This window comes from Puma concolor, chromosome D4 (genome assembly GCF_028749965.1).
Source record: "Puma concolor isolate L17-30 chromosome D4, mPumCon1.1.hap2, whole genome shotgun sequence".
Classification (NCBI taxonomy): Eukaryota; Metazoa; Chordata; class Mammalia; order Carnivora; family Felidae; genus Puma; species Puma concolor.
The window spans coordinates 81,077,806-81,095,106 of record NC_141679.1 but is presented as its reverse complement, the minus strand read 5'-3'; the positions used below and the strand labels follow the sequence as shown (position 1 = coordinate 81,095,106).

Below are 17,301 nucleotides of genomic sequence, written 5' to 3'. Positions count from 1 at the left end.
ACGACCCTGGGATCATGACCTGAGCCACAATTAAGAGGCGCTTCACTGAGTCACCCAGGCACCCCGACCTGGGCCTCTTGCTGGGCCTGTTCTCTCCACCGTAACAATGCTTAGGATTTCTGCACCCCTGGCCTCCCCATTAAATGACTACCTCGTCTCTCTCTTTTCCGCCCAGACTTAGCAGAAGATGAGTTTATACGTGATATCTTCAGTGTCTCTCACAGTATATTCAATCCTCAGCCCCACACTACTTTGCGACTTGCCCCTGTGCTGTTTCTTCAAAATGATTCTCTCCAAGGCTACGGCGGTTCTAACACAACTTTCTGTGATGACGGGAATGTTCTGTATCTGTGCTGTCCAAAAGCGTTAGCACTAGCCACAGGTGGCTACTGAGTCACTAAAAATGTGACAACTGAAGCACTCGATTTTTAACCTGATTTAATTACAATTCGTTTACATTTAAACAGCCACGCGTGACTGGAGGCTATCGCACATCAAGGGCCTCCACTCCCTCAACATGGTTCACGGCTCCTCCTCAGCCATGCTGTATATGGAGCCATTCTCCAAAGACACATCCTGTCCTCTCATTCTATCCCCCTCCCACTTTCCAACTCCCACCTCTACCCTTCACCCCCAAATCGTTAGATCAACAGTGACCGCTAAATCCCAGACTCTGCAGCTACCCAGGGAGAGAGCGGCCCTGGTTGGCTCACAGGCCTTCAGGCTCCGCGTGTTCTGAGCCTAACAACTTCCCGTCTGACACCCAAGCCTACTTTTCCAGTAGTCCCAGTCTTTCCCCCAACCACTGGCCTGTGAGCCCGTTCTGGTTCGTCACTGCATCTCTACTTTCTGTCCCAAGTACTCGGGTTCTGTCAGTAGTGAGGCAAAGCAGCACTACACAGGTTAAGACCACTGGGCCGAACACCACAGTTCATGGTTTTCAATACTGTACTGACTGTGCGATGCCAACTTCTCTGAGCCTCGACCATGCGATCTAGAAAACTGCTGGTGCCGTAACAGAGGGAATGACAGCAGTGCATGCAGGTGAGCAATTTCCCCTACTCTCCTCAACACGCCAAGGGTCTCCTACCATATCGTTTCAAAGGGGGACTTTGCAGGGCGCATGGGTGGTTCAGTCAGCGAAGCGTCCGACTCTTGATTTCAGCTCAGGTCATGATTCCAGGGTCGTGGGATTGAGCCCTGCATGGGGCTCTGTGCTGAGCGTGGAGCCTGCTTAATATTCTCTCCCTTTCGCCCTCTGCCCCTCCCCCACTTGCACACATGCACACTCTCTCTAAAATAAACAAATAAAAGAGAAATAAAAAATAATAAAGGGCAACCTTGAGTCGATCTTCACGGTGACGCAGTTTCTCTCGGAGTGCCTCTCCACGCCAGTGTTCATCCTTTTTCAGAGACGGGGAAACATCAGAGTCCCAAACACCACTAGCCTTTCTCTCCTCCCACCCTCCCCCAGCCCCATTCTGGTTTTCAGCTTAATTGGGGGGGGGGGGGGAGGAGGTGGGAATAAAATCATCCTTCTTCAGAGTCCAGAGATCAGTGGGATAAACCTTACCATTATGTGAATCTGGGAAAAATTCAGTTTTTCTTCAAAAGGTGATGGTCTCTCACTCACGGTGAATGGGAAGTTTTCTTTCAAGCTTTCCAACCCTCCCTCTAGGTTTTCATTCCTTTCCCAAATAGCCTCCAGATCTGCTGGTAGTTCTGGAAGAAACTGGTTGAGATTCTTCAGGCTGGTTCTGATTTCATCCTTCACCTCACATTTAAGTGATCTCATCGCCTCACTGATTTCCATTTGTCTCCTCTCCAAATCTTTTTGGTGTGTCATCTAAAGAGCGAGAGTCAAATACCATTGGGTAAGGTCTGGGACTTACACGGAACTGAACTATTTAATGCATCAAATATGTCTGGAACTTTCCATCTGCAGAATTAAGCTCTCCCACTCTTGGCGTAAACGGCTCTCAGCCTGGTTACGTTACAGGATGGCAGAGCTTTCTCCTGGGGTCATTCCTTCTTGCCTGGGGATCTGGGTCCCATAGACTTGTTTCTGGCAGAAAATCTAACATTTCAACACAGTTCGTTGGGACGTGATAAAATTTCATGCTGAAGAACTGCCACTTTCCTTTCAAAAACTAACAGAAGAAGCCTGCCGCACTTAAGGGGATTTTAGAAGTACATTTTGAACGAATGCTTTTTTCTTGTAGAGGTGCATTTCTCAATTTTAAGACTAGAAAAAAAAGATTTGATTTAAAGGACATTCTCAGAATCGGCTTTTTACAACTTGCACAAAGAAATGCTCCTATTCAAAGAGCTATTTAAGAAAAAAAACCTGAGCCCCGCGGGGAGTGAGCAAGCCCAGCGAGCGTCGTCTGCCCGGCCGGCCCGTGGGGTCCGGGCGCGCACCTGTTTCCTGAGATCCACGTACTCGCGCTGCATCTGGCTGAGCTCCTTCATCAGGCGCCTGGCCCGCTCGTGGTTGTCCTGGGCCACCTGTTCGATTGTTGCCATTTCCTTCTGCATGCAGCTGTTCTCCTGCTTTTGCTCCTGGCACGGGAGGAGGAAAATGACCCCGGGGTCCGGCACGTGGACGCGTGCGTGCATCACGGCCTTACACGCCCACTAGTTCTGACACTTCCCATCTGGGCTCCAGCTGTCAAGTGGGGATAATGCCACCTGCCTTCTTCAGCAGCTGTGGCAGAGCTGGGGGTCCATACGCAGGCCGAGCCTGTTAGCCCACGGTCGGAATTCTGCGTCTGCAACCTTACCCGTGACAACACGTTACTTTCCGTTTCTCCCCCTCCGTTAACTGTCTGTGACGAGCACGGTACTACCTCATCACAGAGTCATCCGGAGGATGAAAATTTAGATGCCCAGATCTTTGCAATCACGTCGCCGAATCGCTAGTTGTCAGTGTATACAGCACCCTCTGGGGAGCGACACACCCGTTCACACAACAGGGTGACCTCGATTTCCTTCAGGCGGTGTCAGAAAAGTCCATTCCCATGACAGTCTCTACTCCTGCCCATCTGCCTCCACCCACCGTGAGCTGTTTTGGACCTCCCCAAATTTTTATCCTCAATGTATTTTAGGGATAAAAGCCCGGGAGACTGAACTCCTTGGTTTCAGGACGATAATGAATTAAAGCGAAGGCTGACTGAAAAGGGCAGGATGAGATCCGTGAATGCTGACTGCAGCGGGGCAAAGATGTCTCCAGAAGAAGCCTTCCTCCCCCAGAACCCTCTCCAGCCCCTGCGGGTGGAGGCGCAGGCAGGGGTTCCCTTGCGGAGAACGCTCTCTGCTTTGTGGTGACACTGTCTGCTCACGTGACCATCTTTCCAGCCGGCCGGGCTCCTCTAGGGCTGGCGGCTCAGACTCAGGCAAGACACCATCAGCTTCAAGCTCAAATCAGGCACAGACACACCAGAAACAACAGTCGGGTTAGGGACCGGGTTGACAGGTCACTGATTCTGTCTACACCGAAGCAGTTTTTAGTCGAAGGATTTAAGGGCGCGAATTCCGCGACAGCTGCCAGGGCCGAGGGGACTCACCAGAAGGTTCTTCTCCAGCTGGCTCCGCTGGACCTGAAGTGCTTCCTTCAGGCTGGCGACCTGCTTCTCGGCTTTCTTCCTTTCTGTCAAGAACTGGTTCCGCAAGAGGCTGAAGTCTGCCCTCATAGAGTCCGCCTCTTTCTGGAGAGTCAGTAGCTCACTTGACCTTTCCGTTAGCTGCTGCTCCCGTTCCGAAAGCTGTCGTTCTGAAACGAGCATTTTGAGTAGTTTAGCCAGAGGCCCCGGGCTGGCTGTGGGCGGGTTGCGTAACGCCATGTCACCCGCTCGGGCATCACGGAGTCTTCCAACTCCCCCCCGACCCACATCAGAGCCCAGATGAAGGTGCCTCCTGACATCACTGGGTCCTGGAGGGCCGGATCCCAGAGTGACAGACAGCTACTGTCTTCCCTTTGGGTGTCTGAGAGCAGTGAGAATACAGCAGTCCTGAGGTGCAGGAGGCCTGGAAAAGACGGCCGAAATGCTTCTTATAAACCTGCACGGAGGTGCACCAGTGCTTCTCCTTCACGGGAGGCAGCGCGGTGCAAAGAACAAGGGATCTGGAGCAGCACGAGCCTTACCCTGTGCAGGAGGCGCCTACTTCCTGGCGTTTAACAGGAATTGTGTATGCGAACGCGAAGTACCTAGTGAGTACTCCATAAATAATGTTTATGAAAAACACTGATGTTCAAAATAGATTTTTCTGGGACACCTGGGTGGTTCAACCGGTTAAGCAGCCGACTTCGGCTCAGGTCGTGATCTCACAGTCCGTGGGTTCGAGCCCCGCATCGGGCTCTGTGCTGACAAGCTCAGAGCCTGGAGCCTGCTTCAGATTCTGCGTCTCCCTCTCTCTTTCTCCCACTCTCCCTCTCTCTCAAAAATAAACATTAAAAAAATTTTTTTTAAATAAATAAAATAGGTCTTTCTAATCATACTCTTTGGAGTAACACCCTGTCCAGGTTTTACTTTTCACACGTCTAGTGTGGTCAGGTGCAGCACATCTGGGAAGTTTCGTTGTCACGATGAAACGGCTGGGTCTGCGTGTATCAAGAGTTGCTGGGGAAAAAGGACTAATAACACTTTCACTGAGTTCACTCGGGGAGACCAAAGTTTTCTGAACATTACTAAACCCTGAAGCCTAAGAACAGAATCACTCATTGATGTGGGAACAATGATTCACCCTGGACTTCCATCTTGACTGAAATATGGCTCAGGAGAGCGCCGACAGCCCCAAAAACGAACACCTTTGTATTTTGGTACCATTCACTAGGTCAAACTGAGACAGAAGTGGAACTGTTAATACTATTTTCTGATTGGTTGAGATGAAATGGAACACTGTTCCCAAAGCTCGAAACAACGTACTGCTTCACAGAAAGCCTTTAGATCAAGTGCCTTCTGGCACCTCTCTGCCTGAACGTCGCTCTTCCTGGAGGCAGCATTCTGGAAGAAGGCAACGTGGTCAAGTAGAAAGACCTGACAGCCTCGGGGTCAAATCCCGTCTCCACAGAGACAAGTACCCCGTGTCCTCTCTCACAGGGCCGGCAGGACCCCGGGGGAGGGGAGGGGGCATCTCCTTCCCGCCGTGCTCCTCCCGATGCCCTGCCGGGCCGGGGCCAGGCTCGGGTCTCCCCGACACACTTTGCCAGACCGCCACATTGGGGAATACGTACTGGTCTGGGAGAGCGCTTTCTCCAGGGTCTCACTCCACCTCTCCTCTTCCTGCAAAGCCCTGACACGCTCCTCCGCCACCAACACCTTTGTGAGCACCTGGTCCAGCTTGCTCTTCTGCTTCGTTAATTCCTTTTCCAGCTCTTGCTGCTGCTCCTTCAGAGTCGCCTTACTGGCTTCTAACTTCTTTTCTTCACATTCTGTCTCTTTCTGGAGTCTCTGAAACATCTTAACAGAGAATAACCTTAGTCATAAAATAACAAACACAGGTGTCCCAGGTGAGGGAAACTTCATGGGCGCTAGATATTTTCAAGTCCAAGAGAAAGCAGAAAACATCCCACAGTGACAGACAGCGGGGGCTGGAAAACTATTTGGCTGGCACGTGAGGCGGGGATTCACGCAGCAAATGGCATGTGGCCATCAAGATTCTTTCCGGGAGCGATGTTCTGCGGTCTTAATGGTCCACAAATATTAATGCCAAGAGAGTCAAAGTGCTGGTGTGAAACCCTCCCCGGTTACACAGAGCAGTGAAGGGAAGTTAGTCCTATGGGGGACCCCTCATAGCTTCCGCCTGGGGAGAAAACACCCGAGTGACAAAGCGTGTCCTTTTCTGTCACGCCATAGATGTGCAGTACCGTTTCTTGTTGGGCTAGCTTCGCCTTGGTTTCTTCAATCTCCGTCTGAAGCACTCGAAGCTGTTGTTGCTTTGTCTCCCCTTCTTTCTGGCAGTCTTCGAGCTTCTTCCTCCATTCCTCGACGTCCTTCTGGAGCCTGGTCTGCTCACTGAGCAGCACGTCCTTCTGCTCGGCGATGTCAAGCAGGTCCTTCGTGTGACAGAACAAACGGAAGCTACTAACAAAGCCATCCATCCGTTCCAGGGCTGGCCAGTGCCCCTCCCGGCATCAGTCAAGTCTGACGACGTGAGAAGCATCTCAGAAGTCCCACGTCCTCTATTACCTCAACAAACTTATTTAAGGCCCCCGAAGTGCAACTTAATCATCAGGTTTCCTCTGTTTAGTGTCTCAAGAGTAAGACGACAGAAGACGCTGAAACCTAAGAGACCCAGTTCTTCTGAACTTTAGTTGCTTAGTCACTGAGGTGGGAATAAACAACACCCACCTCACAAGATCGCTAAGAAGATTAAGGAGAGCTGTGAATAAGGCTTAATTCCTATTGAAAATGAACCTAAAGTCATGGTTTTGTTACTATTTGAAATATTTATGTGGGTTGAAAAACTCAAGAAAACAGTAACTTCTTCTTTCTGCGAGGAATCCAAATTAAACATTTCTTTTAAAAATGTTTATTTGAGGGGGAAAGAGAAAGAGAAAGAAAGAGCATGAGTGGGGGAGGGGCAGAGAGAAAAGGAAGGAGAGAGAATCCCAAGCAGGCCCTGTGCTGTGAGCACAGAGCCTGACATGGGGCTCGATCTCACCAACTGTGAGAGCATGATCTGAGCCGAGATCAAGAGCTGGACGCGCAACCGACTGCGCCATCCGGGTGCCCCTCAAATTGAAAAAAAGTTCCATTTCTAATAACACAGAAAATACTCATGAGAGCCTGTGTATGAATTTTTTAAAGATGGGATACTTTGATTTGAAGTTTTCTACATCTTAGAAACACAGAATCCTTAAGGTAGATGGAAGGATTTAGACGTCTAATCGAACTCCTAATCTACACAGTGAAAACCGAAGCCCAGAACTTGCCTGAGGTTCTCTGAAACTTAAATCACACACTGTTCTCACAGGACAACACTCAGTTACCTTTAAGAAGACTGTCAGAAGTAGAAGGGTCAAGAACAGCTCTCAACGAACATCTGATAAGATGGATGCCCAGATCCCCTGCAGGTGGCAGTTACCGTGCAGCTCAATGAATGACCGCGTCTAAGCCCAGCCTTTGGGGGCCTTGTCTGTGTCATGGATAAGAGATGGTCCATCTGGTGCCTAAAGCCCCCAGAGGGGCTGCTGAAGGGTTAGGCTCTGGTCTAGCTTCCCACCTTACTTATAACCTTTGACTGAAACTTAAAATAAATGAGAAAATCACTGCTCTGCACCAAAAGGTGTGTGTATGTATGTCTTTGTCATATGAAGGCCCGCTGGGACCTGCTGGCGTGACAAGGAACCAACCTACTTGATTTGTTTGTTATTTGAACCAGTGGTCTGCATGCCTTCAGGACACTACTAGAAGATCGCATTTGTTACGGAGCTTACCTGTTTGGCTAGGTTCAGATGGTCTTGGACATCAGCTAGTTCTTTCTGTAGTGAGTTTACTGCTTCTTGTTTTTCTATAGAAATAATATTTACATAAAACGAATACATTCGTATGCATTTTCCAAATCCCCATCGGCCCCCCAAAGAAAGTGGAGGTGAACATAAACTTACCTGTTAAATGTATGGCTTATACCGTGTCATCTTACTAAAAGGTCAGAAGAAAGAGTGACATGTGCAGCACATACACCTGGGCATGGCGCTCAGGTTTATAAAGACTTACGTGTTCGAAACCTCACAATAAAAACAGTTTCTAGACAATGCCTAGCACTGATGACGTGCATGGCTCGGAAATGAGTACCTTCTACAATGTGGACAGAAATGTAAATTTGATACACCCTTAAAGGGAGACAATTTGGGAACAGGTTTTATATCTATACTGGCTTTGTCACTTACTAGCTGTAAGCCACTTCTCACTTGAGTTAAGTCACAAGGAAACTAAGCTTTCCTCATCTATAAATGGGTGAAATAGTTTCTGTCTCACAAAAATGTTACCAGGATTAAATGAAAAAAATGCATATCAAATAACTGCATCACGTCTAAGAGTAAGTGCTTAACAAGCATGTTGTTAGCCAGGATTACTTAGTAACTTCTCCTAATCATGGATATTTACAAAGATTTGGTAATAAAGGCATCATCTGCATTTTTTTTTTTTAATCACACACCCACAGCCCAAGGAAAAAATCTGGAAAGATATTCACCAACCTGTCAACAGGAATTCCCTCTGAGGGTGTTTATTTCATTTTTTTACCTATGTTTTTAAATTGTTCTTTAAGGAACATCAACTAATTTTTTAAGCGGCTCTATTGAGACAGAATCCACACACCATGCCTTTCACCTGTTTATGCAATTCAGTGGCTTCAAGTACATTCACGGAGTCGTGCAAACACCACCACCATCTATTTTAGAACATTTTTGTCACTTCTAAAATAAACCCCATGCCCATTAGCAAGGAGTTATTTCTAGAATAAGAAAAGCAGACAATGAAAAGCAGCAGCCAGAGCAGGAAAGAGCCTCGTCTCTCCCACCATGCGGCCGCCTACCTCGGAGCTGCTGCTGCGTGGCTGCCATGTCTTTGTGCAGTGAGAGCTTCTCTCTGTGCAGTTGGTCCAGCCCCTGCTGCAAGTTTCTGACATCCGATTCCAGCTTCTCTAAGTTTGCCTGCTCCATTTTGCTATTCTCTTCTGCAGCTGCCAAAACCCTACCGTCCAAGCAGAGTAAGTCAGACTATGAAGCGTAAAATGTTCAAGCACGCACAAGACACAACCGAGGAAGAGTGTTCTGCCCTCACGGGGTAGTTACGGACTACGAATGATCATAAATCTTAACAAAACCGAAGGCTCTTCAACTCCTTTTCAAAAGACGTCTTGTTTTCCGCTTTCCAAATAGGAGATTTTTGGAAAAGGGACTCTCTAAACTGAAGCTTTATAAACACCAGGGATAAAAACATGGACAGCACTCAGAATTCCAAAAGTCTGGCGATTAAAACAGATCGCTAGCTTCTCATCAGTGAGAAAGCAGGAAACACGATTGTGCATGTAATAGGATTTGTCCAAAAGACAGACGGGCATGAGCATAACTTCTTTTACGTAAATGGAGTCCTACAGTAGGGGCTCGCTTTTGTCTGGCTTCTCCCCCTGAGCGTAGTCACTTTGAGTCATTCATGTTGTTGTGTGTAAGCAACACCGCATTCCCTTTCCATTGCTACATGGTATTCCAAGGGATGGGTATACTGGAATCGGTCTATGCATTCACCAGCTGATGGGACTTTTAGGTTGTTTCCAGGTTTGGGCTGTTGCAAATAAAGCTGCCATGAACATCAATGCCTGTCATTCTTTGTATAAACGTACATTTTCACTTCTGAAGAACAATCTAGGAGTGGAATGGCTAGCTCTTCCGGTAGGTGTTAGTTTCCAAAATAACTGCCAAACCATGCTCCGAAGTGCCCAAAAATTTACACTCCCAGCAACTGTGTATGAAAATTCATACGTGAACATTTGGTATGGTCAGTGTTTAATTTTAGCCCTTCTAATAGGTGTGTAATGATATCTCATTGTGGTTTTAATTTGCATTTTCTGCGGGGCCTGTGTGGTGCAGTTGGTTAAGCGACTTTTTTTAAATTTTTCTTTCTTTGTTTATGTATTTATTTTGAGACAGAGAGAGAGGGAGAGCACACTCAGGGAAGGGACAGAGAGAGAGAGAGAGAGAGAGCACAAATCCCAAGCAGACTCTGTACTCACAGCCCAGAGCCGATGCGGGGTTCAAACTCATGAGTTTTATGAACTCATAAATTCAGGAGTTGGACGTTGCACCGACTGAATCACCCAGGCACCCCCCGACTCTTGATCTCAGCTCAGGTCATGATGTCACAGTTTATGAGTTTGAGATCCACATCAGGCTCTGCGCTGATGGTGCGGAGCCTGCTTGGGATTCTGTCTCTCCTTCTCTCTGCCCCTCCCCCGCTTGTGTACAAGCTCGCTCGCTCTCTCTCTCAAAATAAATAAAACTTTAAGAATTTGGACTTTCCTAATGGTTAATAATGTTGAGCATCTTGTAATGTGTTTATTTGCCACCCATTCATCTTAAGTAAAATGTCTTTTCAAGTCTTTTGCCCCTTTAAAAAAACTGGGTTGTTCGTTTTCTAATTACAGCTCTTTAAGATATACGTTCTGGGTACAAGTACTTTTTTTTTTTTTAAGAGGAAAGGGTTTTTTTTAAGTTTTTTTTTTTTTTTTTTTTTTGAAACAGAACAAGTGCGCGCAAGCAGGTGCGGAGAGAGAGGGAGAGAGAGAGAGAGAGAGAGAGAATTCTAAGCAGGCTCTGCACTGCCAGGGTGAAGTGAGATGCGGGGTTGGAACTCACGAACCCTGAGATCATGACCTGAGCTGAAATCAAGAGTCGGACGCTTACTGGCTTGAGCCCCGAAGGCGGCCCCGAGTACAACTCCTTTATCGAATACATGTTGCAAAGGTTCTTCTCCCAGGCTGGGACAGGTCTTTTCATTGTCTTAACAGTGTCTTTTGAGGAGAAGTTTCAAATTCTGATGAAGTCCAATTTTACCAATTTATTCTTTTATGGATCATGCTTTTGGGGTCACATCTAGGAAATTCTGCCTAACCCGAGGTCACCAAGGTGTTTTCCCTGTGTTCTCCTAAAAGTTTTATATTTAGGTTTCACATTGATATTTATGGTCCTTTTGGGGATAATTTCTATTTATAGCATGGGTGTGGACTGAAGTTCATTTTTGGGGTTTTGGATATACAATTGGTTCAGCAACAGTTTTTGAAAACTCTGCCTTTTCTCTACTGAAGATGATGCCTTTGCATCTTAGTCAAAATTGGTTGTCCACACATTCGTGCGTTTACTTCTGGACTTTCTGTTCTGTTCTACGGACTGCTTTGTCTATCTTTCTATCTGTACGACAGCATTTCAGTCACCACAGCTGTATGTGGGGTCTTGAAATAGGGCAGTGTTAAGCTCTGAACATTTGTTCTTTTTCAAAGTTGTTTTGGTGTCATATCTAAAAAGTTTTAGATTCTATTCTACCTCCAATCTTTGCATTTCCACACGAATTTCAGAAGCAGACTCTCAATTTCTATTTTATTTTATTTTATTTTTTTTCAACGTTTATTTATTTTTGGGACAGAGAGAGACAGAGCATGAACGGGGGAGGGGCAGAGAGAGAGGGAGACACAGAATCGGAAACAGGCTCCAGGCTCTGAGCCATCAGCCCAGAGCCTGACACGGGGCTCGAACTCACGGACCGCGAGATCGTGACCTGGTTGAAGTCGGACGCTTAACCAACTGCGCCACCCAGGCGCCCCTCAATTTCTATTTTAAAAGCATGTTGCAATTTTTATTATTTTGAATCTAAAGATCAATTTGAGGAGAATGGAATCTTAACTATACTGTCTTTCTACCCACAAACAGGTATCTCTCTCCATTTATTTATATCTTCCAGCATCCATTATTTTCCTTAAACACACACACAACAGGTTATTTAAAAAAGTGCTTTGGGGGGAAAAAAGCCTAAAAGGAAATTCCCCCAGAAATGGTATTGATGAATTGTATTGTGACACTGAGTTCGTGGGGTATTTTTTTTTCCTTTTCTCTATTTTCCACTCTTTTTAAAATAGTGTTTATTATGCTTCAGCCTTGAAGAAGAGATCTTGCAAGCTTACTGGTTTTTGCTCTTACCGTTTGCTCTGTGCCAACTTCTTTTCCCAGCTGTCACATTTTTCTTCGAGATCTTCCTTTTCTTTGCTCAAAGACTCAACACACGACTGTAGCACTCGGGTCTCGGCAGTTACCCGCTCTATTTCCCGTCTGTCCCTCTCGAGGACCTGCTTCTGCCACTCAATTTCCCCTTTCTGTTGCAGGGCTGTCTGCTGCAGATTCTCTAACTCCAGTCTCTCCTAAGTCAGATAAAAGGGGACTCACATGTGCCCACCGAGGAAGACTGCAGTTGGCTAGGGGTAAAACGGCTTTGTTTATTACCTCCAGCACTTCGACCTGAGTCTTCTCTAACTCGGACAACTTTTGCTCATGTTGTAGCTTCAAACCTTGCAGCTCCTTGCTTTCAAGTTGCAGCATGTCCAGAATATTCTTTAGTTCTAAGAGGAACAGAACATGGTCCATGCTGTTAAATGAAGTTCACAGCACTTACAAACTGAAACAGAAAATAGTGCTATGGATACAAGAAACAATAGGTCATCAAAACATATCTGTTGTGTGAATTACTGGAGCTAACTGTATTTTAACTTAAAAAAATTCTTTAAAATCTTGTTAAACATTAATTTGTTAAATTTTGTTTAAAAATTTTAACCCCAAAACATAACAAAGATCTAGTTCTACGAGCAAGTGCTCCATCTAAATGAATTTAAAAAAAAAATAGGAAAAACTTCAAAATATGTAAGTTGAGATTCAGATAATAATTTTTTATATTTTAAAATATAGGTTTTTAAGTATTAACTTTTTTCTGATTAAAAAAAATATTTGGTCACCATAGAAAATTTCAAGAAAAGAGTAAAAAGAAAAAAAAAAAAGAAAACCCATCATTATCCCACTATCCAAATATGATCACTACGACGACAGCATCCTGACGCATTTCCTCCCAGGAGCGTGCACACACGCACGCACACGTACCACACAGATTTTCAAAATAACTTGGGACTCCACTCTATATTCAGTTTTTATCTATTTTTTCAGTCTTCCCATCGGCATTTTTGCATGCCCTTCAATGTTTGAAATATAGCTTTTAAATTGGCCATGGTTCCAAATTTTGTCATTATAAATTTTGCTGTAAGTAGTCAACTCAGCCAGCTTAATTTGTGAAGCAAGGAAATACTTGCTCACTACATAAATAAATAAATAAATCCAACACTGCTGCAACGTGCATGAACGCTTGCCCTCAGAAGCTAGAACTGAGCTAAATGGTTTAACAGGTATGAATTTTCAGTCCTGAAACACTGGGGGGTTGGTCCAATTTATTTTTCTATCAACAGCCTATAAATGCTCTTCCTTCTCCACGCTCTGGTCAGCAATGATCAGGACTATTTAGCTTTTAAATAAACTTTATCGATTTGAATGACAAAAAATATTGTATTCCTTTTATCATACTGCTTTCCTTCATATCTTTAAAAGAAGTTTATTTCACTATTCATATTTTTCCTGTGATCTGGAAAAAACACTTTTCCAAACTCTGACTTTATATGATTGTTTTCCTTTAAACTTACCAGTTTTATGTTTAGACATCTGCCCTAAAACTACCTGAAGATTTTCTTCCTCTTTTTCAATTTCCTGCTTTATGAGTGCAAGTTGAGTTTTTTTTTCACTAATCTGGACATTGAGTTCTCCTTTCTGAAAACTCAGTTCTTCCAGAAGAGATTTTACTTCCTGTGCCAAAAAAAAAAAAAAAGTCAACTCCCCTCCACAAAATTATGAATGGAAATTATACTGAGAACAGTTTTGTTATTAACTATCTCATTTCACAAAAACTCCAATTTGGAAACAAGTTCAATTTTGCCTTTTATGTCAAGAACAGCACTGTATTTTATTTTCCACTAACATATTTCTGTATCATGGAAGTAAGGAAGTCACATATCGTCTTCATTTAAAATGCATAAACAGTACGTACTATGTGCAAGGCAATGTGTTATAGAAAGAGAAGGCTGACTCTGATACATCTCCTGCCCTCAAGAGGCTGAGCACCTTGGGGGAAATCAGCAAGGAGCATAAACATGGTCATGAAAGGCTCTGACGCCCTAGGAAACCTGCAGAGTGCCTCCAAACTCAGAAGAGAGAAATTCCTTCCAAGGTAAAGGAAAAGTCAGGAAAGTCAACTTAGTGGCATGCAGCTGAACCAGGAAAAATGGCTAGGATCTGGACATTCCCAAAAAGGAAATTCCTGGAGAAGAAATGGTATGAGAAAGGCACAGAGGCCGAGAACCTTGGGTATGTCCAGAAAATACTATGGGAGAGCTATCCATGCAGCCACAGCCTGGATACAGAACAGTACATCAAACCGATGTTACAGAGGGTTCACGATTCAGGAATTTAGAGCTGCATTTGGAGAGAAAACTAATTAAAATATGTTAAGATAAACCTAGAATATCACCCTTGGATTCTTTTTTAAATTTTTTTTTTTTTTAACGTTTATTTATTTTTGGGACAGAGAGAGACAGAGCATGAACGGGGGAGGGGCAGAGAGAGAGGGAGACACAGAATGGGAAACAGGCTCCAGGCTCTGAGCCATCAGCCCAGAGCCCGACGCGGGGCTCGAACTCACGGACCGCGAGATCGTGACCTGGGTGAAGTCGGACGCTTAACCGACTGCGCCACCCAGGCGCCCCTCACCCTTGGATTCTTAAGAAAACTAGTAAAGAACACACCCTAATATGATTGCACTTCTCAGTTACTTCGGTTTCTCCCAGTCTCAGCGCCTCCTGGAGGTCAGCTTTGGCCTGGACCATGCTTCCCTGGAGTAGACGCAGCTCTTCTTTTTTATGCCCTAACTCCCTGTCCAAGACGGCCAGTTCTTGCTGCTGATCGGATACCTGTGTTCAAGAAAAGGGAAGGATGCAAAGCTTGACAACCTTCGTGCTTGCTGTGATGGAGAATATTCAGTCCAGCTAACGGTAGTGGGGAAATCAGGGGCTAGCCTAATTGTAATTATCCCAGCTGCAGGAGTCAGGAGGGCCAGGCTGGGGGTACAGGCATCAAATGCCTAATAAAGATCTCGAGTTCGCATACATAAAAGCATATCCATCAAATCATAGCAAAAACAACAAGATGATAATAAGGAATATCCCTCAGGTTATGGTTTTCAAAATACTTGTGTGTCTATATACCTTATTCCATTACCTGGGCAATGGAAGTCAGGCAGGGATTTTTTAAATTTATTCATTTTGTAAATTTAAAAATGTCAACTTTAAGAATAGTACACATTTTATATAAAAAACAGAAAATGCAGATGTGCAAAAGGAAGAAAATAGAAAATATTTGTCTCCCCTTATCAGATGACTGCTTTTGTGCTTTGATACAGACCAAAAATATAAGCACGAGTGTTCATAAACACATTTAGCATAAATGATCTTAGGGTGCATCCTGTTTGTTTTTTTTTTTTATTAAAAAACTTTATTTATTTATTTTTTTTAGTGTTTATTTAGATTTATGAGAGAGATACAGAGCGTGAGCAGGGGAGGGGCAGAGAGAGAGGAAGACACAGAATCCGAAGCAGGCTCTGGGCTCCTCGCTGTCAGCACAGAGCCCGACGTGGGGCTGGAACTCACAAACCGCAAGATCATGACCTGAGCCAAAGTCGGACACTCAGCCAACTGAGGGGTGTATCCCATTTTTAGACCCACTTCTTTTACTCAGTAATATATCCTATTTGTTCTACTGAGTTGCGATTCAAATTTGGGTTGGACTCTACTCTTAATCACTAGGATACAGAGCCTCATTTATGCTTTATATCTTATTTTGTATTTTCCAGTCTTTTCTACAATCAAACATGTATTACTTTTTATAATCGTAACAGAAACGCAGGTTTCAAAGCAGCATGAACTGCTTTTCCAAGGCATCGGTTGCCATACCTGGCTTTTCAGCTTTTCCAGCTCAGCTTTCTTGGCCTGCAGGAGGGTCTCTGACTCTTCCAGGACGTGCAGGTGGTGATCCTCATTGTGTTGTGCAGCCTCGATGTCCTTCTGCAATTTCTGCAGCCTACAAACACCAGCAGCACTGGAGCAGATCTGAAGGAAGGCTGAACCCCAAGAGCGGTCTTCCAGCACAAGCCCCTTGGGCCCCCCAGAGGCTGTACTTACTCTCCGGTCAGGACTTCCTTCTTCTTGTTCAGGCACTGGAAGTCGGAGTCTTTTGCTGCAACAACTTTGTTTATTTCTTTCAAAGTTTCTTCTTGCTCCATTTTGTGCTGCTCCAAACCCTTTGCGTCAGCCTCGAGTAATCTACAACACACTGCTTTACTCTGCAAGGCCCCTTAGACTTAGCCTGCATTATTTATCTTAAGGCGATTACTACTCCCTTAGCCCCGAACTTGTCATTGATCTCCCCGAATACATCAATAGCCAAGAGGGACTCCACCTACCTGAGCTGCTGGTCAGCTTTGACAAGGTTAACAGCAGTTTCCTGGGCTCTCCTTTCTAACTCCTCAGCATCTTTTTCAATTTGCAATAGATTTCTCTTGGCATCAGCGAACTTCTCAACGGCATCTTTTGTCTAAAAAAGACACTGTCATTAGAAGCGATTCAGTTACCACACTCTCTTTGCACCTCTTAGGAAAATCGACAAGGCCATACAGAAAGACTGATAAAAATGTGCATTCACTTTGACTCTCCAACTCTCAGAAGAGAATTCAGGAGTAAAAAAATGACTACATAAAAATGCTCATTGTGTACTGAAATACAACTTGACAAGTGATAGATTAAGTGATAAAGCATCAACACAATGGAGTACTGTGTAGCCTTTAAGATGACAATATAGCAACATGGAAGAATGTTAATGGTATTATGTTGGCTGAAAAAAACAAATTTAAAATGGCACTCTAAGGGCAACTATGTGCAATTAGATCTGTGTCTGCAAAGACAGAAAGGCTCTGCAAAAAGAAAAAGTCACTTGAGGGTGGTGACACTGTGAATGATCTTTTACTTAAAAATAATCTGTATACTATTATGCTATCTTATTCAATTAAAAATATCTCCACAATTAAGTGACAACAAGCTGATTTTACCAACAGTCCCTCCTTCACAGAGATTATTACTGTACTCTAGATCCGATTGTGTTAAATAAAACCTCCTTCATTTAAAGATGAATTAATAATGTCTGAGAAACACAAACATTAAGTACTTTTGTCGAAGTACTTAAAACTCCTCCTGTACAGGATTTGGCAAAAAGAGATTACTTTTTTTTTTTCTTTTCGAAAACAGATTTTTTTTTTTTTAAATCAACTTGGTTTCCTTTTTCTGTCTAAAATAAGAGGTTTAAGACAATGCCACCAAAGGTCCAAAAATAGTGCTTGCTTTGCACTTCGTTGAACAGTGACTCCCCTTCGGGCCAAATACTCAAGCTGTGCAGCTGCACCAAAGTCCCAGGCTTGTTAAACTAGTCCAGTACATCTCCCGTGTGGATGCAAGAAGGCTGGCGAGCTCCCAAACAGCTAGATAGCTCACCACACTTCCTTCCATTCCAGATCCCTGGTTTCTGTCAGTTTCATCAGCAAAGCACTGGACAAAACGCACTACGTGCTTCAGAAAGTCACATTTCTAAGTAGTTTTCTATCTCTTTCTATGTTA

The 17,301-nt window shown here is 44.5% G+C and overlaps 1 protein-coding gene across 11 annotated transcripts in view; it reads right to left on the bottom strand.

The window, feature by feature from the left end:
• CNTRL (centriolin) overlaps positions 1–17,301 on the bottom strand; it is an 85,644-nt gene that overhangs the window by 2,524 nt on the left and 65,819 nt on the right. For all 11 annotated transcript variants that reach the window (XM_086683875.1, XM_086683877.1, XM_086683881.1 and 8 more), the window contains 15 exons: positions 16,098–16,228; positions 15,817–15,957; positions 15,589–15,715; positions 14,386–14,550; positions 13,231–13,390; positions 11,993–12,108; positions 11,693–11,910; positions 8,539–8,696; positions 7,439–7,512; positions 5,867–6,055; positions 5,234–5,459; positions 3,567–3,772; positions 2,422–2,562; positions 1,574–1,846; positions 1,341–1,403 (listed from right to left, as the gene is read on the bottom strand). In XM_086683875.1, coding sequence (XP_086540001.1) covers positions 1,341–1,403; positions 1,574–1,846; positions 2,422–2,562; positions 3,567–3,772; positions 5,234–5,459; positions 5,867–6,055; positions 7,439–7,512; positions 8,539–8,696; positions 11,693–11,910; positions 11,993–12,108; positions 13,231–13,390; positions 14,386–14,550; positions 15,589–15,715; positions 15,817–15,957; positions 16,098–16,228 — 2,388 coding nt within the window. The remainder of the gene's footprint in view (positions 1–1,340; positions 1,404–1,573; positions 1,847–2,421; positions 2,563–3,566; positions 3,773–5,233; positions 5,460–5,866; positions 6,056–7,438; positions 7,513–8,538; positions 8,697–11,692; positions 11,911–11,992; positions 12,109–13,230; positions 13,391–14,385; positions 14,551–15,588; positions 15,716–15,816; positions 15,958–16,097; positions 16,229–17,301) is intronic.